This window comes from Entelurus aequoreus, linkage group LG07 (assembly GCF_033978785.1).
Source record: "Entelurus aequoreus isolate RoL-2023_Sb linkage group LG07, RoL_Eaeq_v1.1, whole genome shotgun sequence".
Taxonomy (NCBI): domain Eukaryota; kingdom Metazoa; phylum Chordata; class Actinopteri; order Syngnathiformes; family Syngnathidae; genus Entelurus; species Entelurus aequoreus.
In genome coordinates, this window is record NC_084737.1 from 9,395,898 (window position 1) to 9,405,789 (window position 9,892).

General features: G+C 37.6%; 2 protein-coding genes across 2 annotated transcripts in view; both read left to right on the forward strand.

The window, feature by feature from the left end:
* Window positions 1-2,390: 2,390 nt before the first annotated feature.
* On the forward strand, window positions 2,391-5,281 carry LOC133652939 (gastrula zinc finger protein XlCGF7.1-like). Its single transcript, XM_062051896.1, has 2 exons — window positions 2,391-2,423; window positions 4,192-5,281. The coding sequence occupies exons 1-2, from the start codon at window positions 2,406-2,408 to the stop codon at window positions 5,089-5,091; spliced, it is 918 nt and encodes a 305-aa protein (XP_061907880.1). The 5' UTR covers window positions 2,391-2,405; the 3' UTR covers window positions 5,092-5,281.
* Window positions 5,282-9,060: 3,779 nt separating this feature from the next.
* Window positions 9,061-9,892, forward strand: part of LOC133652940 (oocyte zinc finger protein XlCOF6.1-like) — a 2,247-nt gene continuing 1,415 nt past the window's right edge. Inside the window, exon 1 of the mRNA XM_062051897.1 lies at window positions 9,061-9,289. Within this exon, the coding sequence (XP_061907881.1) occupies window positions 9,127-9,289 (163 nt within the window). The 5' untranslated portion in view covers window positions 9,061-9,126. The remainder of the gene's footprint in view (window positions 9,290-9,892) is intronic.

Below are 9,892 nucleotides of genomic sequence, written 5' to 3' on the forward strand. Positions count from 1 at the left end.
TGTAGGAAGAATGAATATACCAACAATGGTAATAGACAACATAGCAATAATGGTAATAGACAACATAGCAATAATGGTAATAGACAACATAGCAATAATGGTAATAGACAACATAGCAATAATGGTAATAGACAACATAGCAATAATGGTAATAGGCAACAAAGCAATAATGGTAATAGACAACATAGCAATAACGGTAATAGACAACATAGCAATAATGGTAATAGACAACATAGCAATAATGGTAATAGACAACATAGCAATAACGGTAATAGACAACATAGCAATAATGGTAATAGACAACATAGCAATAATGGTAATAGACAACATAGCAATAATGGTAATAGACAACAAAGCAATAATGGTAATAGACAACATAGCAATAACGGTAATAGACAACATAGCAATAACGATAATAGACAACATAGCAATAATGGTAATAGACAACATAGCAATAATGGTAATAGACAACATAGCAATAATGGTAATAGACAACAAAGCAATAATGGTAATAGACAACATAGCAATAACGGTAATAGACAACATAACAATAACGGTAATAGACAACATAGCAATAACGGTAATAGACAACATAGCAATAATGGTAATAGACAACATAGCAATAATGGTAATAGACAACATAGCCATAATGGTAATAGACAACATAGCAACAATGGTAATAGACAACATAGCAATAATGGTAATAGACAGCATAGCAATAATGGTAATAGACAACATAGCAATAATGGTAAGGAAACATTGAGCACATGTTAACACTTTGAGACAGAGTACAGCAGCAGGTCAAATTAAAGACCCTCATCTCTATATTTGAACCAGACCCCATGTTTGTATAATAGTTTAAATCCATTAATAGTTTGGCATTGCTTGTGTTGTAAGTCCAGTTTGTTCCGTAGTTTTACTCCGCATACAGACACACAAAAACGTTTACGAGTGGTTTGAGCTCCCGGCAATAAGAAATATCCAAAGCCTCTCAAGTTATGAGCCTGCACTCGACTTATAAAAAAACGTTGTAGATTAGGCGGCAATAATTTGTTAAATGCTTTATATAAGATTATTAATGTATTATATTTAACAAGGTCATCAAATTTGAGCAACTTTGATTGCATAAACAGATTATGAGTATGTTCTAAATAACCAACGTTGTGAATGATCTGCACAGCTCTTTTCTGTAATATGATCGGAGGATGAATTGTGTTGTGGTAAGTATTCCCCCATACTTCAACACAGTATGTAAGGTATGGCAGTACCAAGGTGCAGTATAGAGTACGGAGTGCATTTTCATTGCGGTATAGTTTTGCTTTGTTTATAATTGAGAGGCTTTTGGAGATTTTTGTTTTAATGTGTCTGACATGAGGTTTCCATGATAGCTTACTATCAATTATTACTCCCAAAAATGTATTCTCAATTACAATTTCAATTTGGGTACCATCAATACTTATTTTCTGTTCAGACGTTATGTTGCGATTTCCAAACATCACTATCTTAGTTTTATTTATATTCAAAGATAATTTATTTGTGTCCATCCATTTTTTTGCTATGTTTAGTTCTGTGTTTACTGTATTTATGAGCTCATTATAGTCATCACTACTGTAGAATATATTTGTGTCGTCTGCAAATAGTATACATTTCAGTACTTTGGATGTTTTAATGGAGGAATGCACAGTGCAGGGTTGAAATTCTACTGAATTTGCATTAAATCAGGTTGTTTTAGCTAATAATCATGCTGCAAGATCTAGCATGTTGCATTCAATGTTTATTCCCATTAATTCCCCTTGAAGGTTTCCAACTTTGAATATTCCCGGAATTTTGCAACCCTACATGTGACGTCCACAAACTTAAGAATCCAAATTAGCTTTATTGTCCACTGCAGTGAGATTGTATTAGTCCTTTACATGCTCATGTTGTTTTTCCTGCAGACGTCCAACAGATGATTGGTGGACAAGAGCAACTTCCTGCTCAGCCACAGAGGGGCAGTGCCACTTTAAAGCGGGAAGATCCACAGCACCCCCACATTAAAGAGGAAGAGGAGGAGCTTGGAATCCCTCAGGAGGCGGATATAGGGATGTTAACAATTAATCGATTTTCGATTAATTGCCGTTAAGAAATTACCCGATTAAAATTAACGATTTCAATTAATTGACAATTCCGTTCTGTCACGGTCGGTGCGGTGGTTTTCTGTGTGAAGGTAATGCTGAGTTTATACCTCGCTAGTCCACACGAGGGAGTTGTTGCTTATTGTACTTTTTCCAAGCAGCAACACCATCACGTGACCAGCCCTACATGTCCGCTGTACACATGAGAGTCCACATGCGAGAGAAGAAAAACAAACATGAAGCGACGCAAGAGAAGTGCTGTGTGGGAACATTTCACCCTAAAAGAGGACGATGCAACGTGCAAAATATGTAAGGCTGTTTTGAAGTACAACAATTCAACCAGTTCGTTAAATTACCACCTAAAAAGTTTACATGCCGCTGTGCTTGGAGGAGAGAGTGGAGGCGGAGCACGGCCAGGCCAGCCCTCCGTCGCCGAAGCGTTTTCCAAAAGAAAAGCGGTGTGTGATGACGCACGGGCAGAGGGCATCACCCAGAGGATTTGCAACATGGTTGAAAAGGATATGCTGCCTATAAGCATTGTGGATGGCAAGGGGTTTCGTGAGTTGATGAACTATTGTGAGCCAGACTACCAAATCCCTTCTCGAGAAACAATAACAACCCGCATAGAGGCTCGCTACAAAAGAAAGAAAGCCGAGCTGAAAGCACGACTGGCCAACACGCATGTAGCAATAACCACTGACTGTTGGACGTCAAATACAACAGAGAGCTATATCACCGTCACTTGCCACTACATGGAAATGGAAAATGAAGCAAGGTATCCGAGGTTGGCAAAAGTGGCAAAACGATACATGTGTATCCCTGCTACATCAGTGCCTTCTGAACGCGTGTTCTCAGCATGTGGCCTTACTGTAACCAAGCTGCGCTCACGGCTCACACCTGAGCATGTAGACATGCTCATATACTTGAATAAAAATGAATAAGCAATTGTACCCATGGGCCATGTTACATGTATGAGGCAGAGAGCCTTCTCTAAAATGTGACTTTTCCCTTTGTTAAAATTTCAATTGTCCACCTGCCTGATGATCTAAATATTAAGTTGATTGTTGTAGCCAGGGTTGGCTAAACTTGGCTTGCTTAATATTTTACTATCACGATCACCATTGTCTTTCAGGAATGTTTACTTGAAGTTGTTGTCAGCCTGTTTCAAGCTGACTGATTATTACATTAATGTTTACACTAATAGTTTGTGAGAGACAAACTAAGATGGGCATAGTGCATGCACTTTATTTTATTTTATGCAGTGACATGTTTTTCATTCAGTTCTTCTGTCAGCCTCACTTGAGCCCAAATGTTAAGTTGAATCAATGACTGTTCTTCTGCAGCAGGCTTAGGTTTACTTATTTTGCTGTTACTTACAATTTCAGGGATGTCTGCCTTATATTTTTTCAAGTTGACTGTCATATAGGCACTTTTCCCAGTTCAAGAGGGATTCAATTAATGTTGCAGCTTGCAGGCTGCTAGCCTTCTAATAGTTTGTGAGACAGACTAAGATGTGCATTGTGCATGTTGTGCACTTGATGTTACTTTATTTTTCTTGTCTTTACAGTAGTGAGTGAGTGACATGTTTTTTCACTTCAGTTCTTGTCAGCCTCACCTGAGTCCAAAGGTGAAGTTCTGCAGCAGACTGCAACAGCCAACAGGCTTACTTATTTGCTGCCTGCTGTTACAATTTTCAGGGATGTCTTCCTTGTATTTTTTCAAGTTGACAGATAGGCATTAGGCACCTTTCCCAGTTCAAGAGGGATTATATAAAATAAAGCTAGCTATTATGGCTGCTGCCACTACCAAGTCTTGCATGTGTGACAAGACTAAAGTGCACTTTATATTATATTCCTCATGTTACAAAGATGACTTACTTTTGTATCAAATAAACATTTGATTAGGGAATACAATGTCCTTTGTATTTTATACCAGCAAAATTTTGATTTTGATTTTGTACCTTATTGAGGGGAAATCTCAGATGGGGGGAAAACGCCGCTTTATCAACTAATCGATGATCGATCGATAAGGTTATCAACTATCAATTAATGAAATAATCGATAATTTGCATCCCTAGGCGGATATCATCAAGTCGCCACTGGCTGGTGTCTTTGTGAGGACTGAACACTGTCCAAGCGAGGACAACAAAGGGGCGGAGCCTCCACGATATCGCTCACCACAACACACGCCACTAACGGCTAATGGAGACAACTGCGGAGGATCTGAAGCAGACAACCTCTCAGCTCCATTATCCGACAGTGAGGACCTTCCTGAGGATGGAGACTGGCACGACGCCCACAATCCTTTGAGCACGGACTGTGAACGTGACGCCAGGACCCACACTGGCGACAAACACTCTGAATGCTCTCAAAAGAAGACGACTAGAAAAGGTTTCACCTGCTCAGTTTGCCATAAACTCTTTACTAAGAACTTCCATTTGAATGAGCACATGAGAACGCACACAGGAGAAAAACCTTTCGGTTGCCCAATTTGCGGAAAAAGCTTTTCTCTTAAAAACAACAGGAACGTGCACCTGCTGACGCACAGGGCCGAGAAACCCTTCCGTTGTTCAGTTTGCGGCAAAACGTTCTCTCGAAAGGTAAACATGGAGTCGCACATGATCACGCACACAGGCGGGAAACCCTTTGAATGCTCCGTTTGCGACAAGAGCTTCTCCTACAACACTAATTTGATCACACACATGCGGACACACAAAACAGAAAAGTCCTTCAGGTGCTCCGTTTGTGGTACAGGATTCCGCCAGCGGGTCAACATGGTCTTGCACATGCGGACGCACACGGGAGAAAAACCTTACAGTTGCCCGCTCTGCGGTAAAAGATGTTCCCTGAAGGCCAATTTGAATCGACACATGAAAACGCACACAGGAGAGAAGCCACATTTTTGTTCACTTTGTGCCAAAACATTCGCTCGGCGCCACACTTTGACAGCACACATGTTGACTCACAGCAGAAAATAAAAGGTCTCCCGTCCTGTTTGTGCTAAACGTTGGAAGCCACCTAGAGAGCTGTGTGCATCTTAACACATGACCTCATAAACTCTAAGTTGGTATGCTAATAAAATAAGCAAATAAGTGTTGTATTGCCCACAGTTATTGATGATTGTCTATAATTGTGTTTAGTTTGTGTTGCAAAACATTATTTGTGATAAAGAGGATTTTGATTGTGACCTCCCTGCTTTCTTCAGCTCTTATCTTGAGCAGTCTTTTTTATATATATATATATATATATATATATATATATATATATATATATATATATATATATATATATATATATATATATATATATATATATATATATATATATATATATATATATATATATATATATATTTACATACACCTTTAACATTTACATGTGAACAAGAACAACCAAAACAAGTACAATACAGCGCCAGTGGGGAGCAGTCATCATTACCATAGACATGTTATAAGTAGACGCAGCATTGGCTGCTGTGACGCGAGAAATTGGGCCGCCATCTTGAAGTGGTGATGAGGAGCCGGCGAGCAGCCTAAAACTGACAGTTGACAGGTAGAAAACAAAGATGCTAAACTGACAGTTGACGGGTAGAAAACAAAGATGCTAAACTGACAGTTGACAGGTAGAAAACAAAGATGCTAAACTGACAGTTGACGGGTAGAAAACAAAGATGCTAAACTGACAGTTGACATGTAGAAAACAAAGAAGCTAAACTGACAGTTGACAGGTAGAAAACAAAGATGCTGAACTGACAGTTGACATGTAGAAAACAAAGATGCTAAACTGACAGTTGACAGGTAGAAAACAAAGATGCTAAACTGACAGTTGACAGGTAGAAAACAAAGATGCTAAACTGACAGTTGACATGTAGAAAACAAAGATGCTAAACTGACAGTTGACAGGTAGAAAACAAAGATGCTAAACTGACAGTTGACAGGTAGAAAACAAAGATGCTAAACTGACAGTTGACATGTAGAAAACAAAGATGCTAAACTGACAGTTGACAGGTAGAAAACAAAGATGCTAAACTGACAGTTGACAGGTAGAAAACAAAGATGCTAAACTGACAGTTGACAGGTAGAAGACAAAGATGCTAAACTGACAGTTGACAGGTAGAAAACAAAGATGCTAAACTGACAGTTGACAGGTAGAAAACAAAGATGCTAAACTGACAGTTGACGGGTAGAAAACAAAGATGCTAAACTGACAGTTGACCGGTAGAAAACAAAGATGCTAAACTGACAGTTGACAGGTAGAAAACAAAGATGCTAAACTGACAGTTGACAGGTAGAAAACAAAGATGCTAAACTGACAGTTGACAGGTAGAAAACAAAGATGGTGTTCAGCCTTTTCCTGCTCAAATGAGCGGACTGTTGAAAATAGGAATCGGGGGATTACTTTTCACAAGTAAGATTTAACACTAACGTACTATTGGTTGTATTTTGTGAAAAGAATATTACCGCAGAGTTGAGAAGGAGCAAAGATCTTCAATAGTACTGAAATCCTAGCCGCTAGCAAACAAGAGTATGACCATAATAGAATTGCTTGTCAATGAAATTAATTAATGTCTTCATCATGCCTTCCGGGTGCATATTGTATATAGTTCTCTGCAAACCTATGAAATGTTGTATTTTGTCAGAATGTTTCATTTGTATGTGAAAATCACAAATAAATCTTCTGGGGGAGGATGACGCCCCTACAGGGGTTTGCTGATTATGATGCATTCTCATTTTAGGCCAAGTATAAGACAATACTTTCTTAACAGTATAATTGTAGCCAGGAATAAGTCTTCAAGTAACAATATTCAAATACTAACATTGTTGGGTAAGACAGAATTTGGTTTTATTCTGAATCCAGTGAAACAGATTGGTGGTTTTAGCCGATATAAAGACTTCCAGGTGTTTATATATGTTTATGTTGAAGTATTTGGCAGACGCTTTTATCCAAAGCGACATACATCAAAAATACATATAAAACAATCACTGTAAACATGGTCATTTAAGGGAAGAATGTAATACAAAATATCAATATTTCTTATTGCCGAGAGCTCAAACCACTCGTAAACGTTTTTGTGTGTCGGTATGCGGAGTAAAACTATGGAACAAACTGGACTTACAACACAAGCAATGCCAAACTATTAATGGATTTAAACTATTATACAAACATGGGGTCTGGTTCAAATATAGAGATTAGGGTCTTTAATTTGACCTGCTAATGTACTCTGTCTCAAAGTGTTAACATGTGCTCAATGTTTCCTTACCATTATTGCTATGTTGTCTATTACCATTGTTGCTATGTTGTCTATTACCATTATTGCTATGTTGTCTATTACCATTATTGCTATGTTGTCTATTACCATTATTGCTATGTTGTCTATTACCATTATTGCTATGTTGTCTATTACCATTATTGCTATGTTGTCTATTACCATTGTTGGCATTTTGTCTATTACCATTAATGTTGGTATATTCATTATTCCTATATTGTTGATACAAATGATTGTTACAGTGTAATAATTATTGTTACCTGTGGTAATGCCACTATGATACAACATGTGTATTATAATCCTTGAACAAAGTAAGAGTGAAACTCATGTGAATAATCACTGAATGGAGAACTGGGGGTGGGATTAAATAAATTATCTTCTTCGAACTCCCTTTCAGGCAAAACTGGACAATCATGCATTACATACTATACATTACCTCTTGCACTATATTAATTTATATTATTATGTGTTGTCAATTTTGTACTTTTTTATGTCATTGCCTGAAATAAACAAGTAATGAAATGAATACAAAGTGTCAAGACAGAATAAACTCTCTGCTGCTGCAGCAACAGAGATACAGTATATAAGATATATATTAGGGATGTCCGATAATGGCTTTTTGCCGATATTCCGATATCGTCCAACTCTTAATTACCGATACTGATATACAGTCGTGGAATTAACACATTATTATGCCTAATTTGGACAACCAGGTATGGTGAAGACAAGGTCCTTTTTAAAAAAAATAATAAGATAAATAAATTAAAAACATTTTCTTGAATAAAAAAAGAAAGTAAAACAATATAAAAACAGTTACATAGAAACTAGCAATTAATGAAAATGAGTAAAATTAACTGTTAAAGGTTAGTACTATTAGTGGAGCAGCAGCACGCACAATCATGTGTGCTTACGGACTGTATCCCTTGCAGACTGTATTGATATATATTGATATATAATGTAGGAACCAGAATATTAATAACAGAAAGAAACAACCCTTTTGTGTAAATGGGGGAGGGAGGTTTTTTTGGGTTGGTGTACTAATTGTAAGTGTATCTTGTGTTTTTTATGTTGATTTAATAAAAAATAAAAATAAATTTAAAAAAACAGGTACCGATAATAAAAAAAAAATGATACCGATAATTTCCGATATTACATTTTAAAGCATTTATCGGCCGATAATATCGGACATCTCTAGATATATAGATATCTAATGTATTCATACATTGTTTATGTAGGATATACACATGTATATACAACCTAATCATATTGTTTCTTCCACTCAAAAACAGCTGACCGTTTTTCCCCCCTTCTCTGGGATTATATTCCCAGTTTTGATCTCGGACGTCTGGTCATTTATAGCATATAAGAATATTCTATTACTGTTAAGCAAACTATGAATAATAAAAAATGTGTCCTTTATCATAGCTACACGTATGACGTGAAAATCAGTGGTATTCAGTGAGGTAAGATGAATTAAATGCGCTGACAGTCAATTGCTCCTGCCAAATGAATGGCAATGAGTGGAGCGGATCACCACTCCAAGATGGCGGCCCCGCGTCTCGTCAGCGCCAGTAGGCAGGAGCGCTCCATGCTGCGTACCCTGCTTAGAACATTTACTGCCTCGAGATGGCAACAGGGTGACGTCACGGATGTTTCAGCTACCGTAAAGCCCACAACTGCCGTAAAGCCTCCATTCCGGAAGAATAAGGCGGAAGTGAGGGTTGTTAGCGAGTTGGAAGCATTAAACATGTTGAAAGATCTGATCAAGGAGCGACTCATGGCGGCAGCCGACGAGATATTTGCGCTGTTCGAAAGAACCATAGAGTCGTACGAGGAGGAACTTTCTCGAAGAAGAGAGGAGAAGGGTCGACGACAACTGCACGAGGCCGCTCGCATAAATCACATTGACGGTAAGTTTGCATGTTTAATAGTTGTTCTTCAACAATATCGTCATTTGCTAGTAAGTTCGGTGGACAAAGTCAATGTTTCGTGACTGACAGTGACACCAAAACGCCTTGAAAAGTATGTGTGCGTTAAATATGACTGATTAGTTGTTGTATGAACACAATCTACAAGGTTTACGCCTGCTATTAAAAATATGTATTCAAAACCCGAGACAAAAATAATAACTTTTAAACAAATCAATTCTAATTGACTTCTCACGTCACATTTCAATGATGAAATGATGGACATGTTGGTTTTTCAAGCAGCCAATAGGAAAGCAGACATCAGGTCACGTGACGGGACATTGCTTCTGCTCTGGAGTCCAAACCTCAACTGTGTTGTACATTATGTACACACTTTTGTATTAAAAAAAACGCTTTCACGGTTACATTTATTTTTTTGAAATGACGAACTGTAACTAGTGTAAAAAAAAAAATTAACTCTTTTTTTTTATTTTTTTTTATTTATTTATTTTTTATTATTATTATTTAGACCAAACTGGGACATAATTTATTATATCTACTGGGACGCGTGGCGCAATTGGGAGAGTGGCCATGCCAGCAACCTGA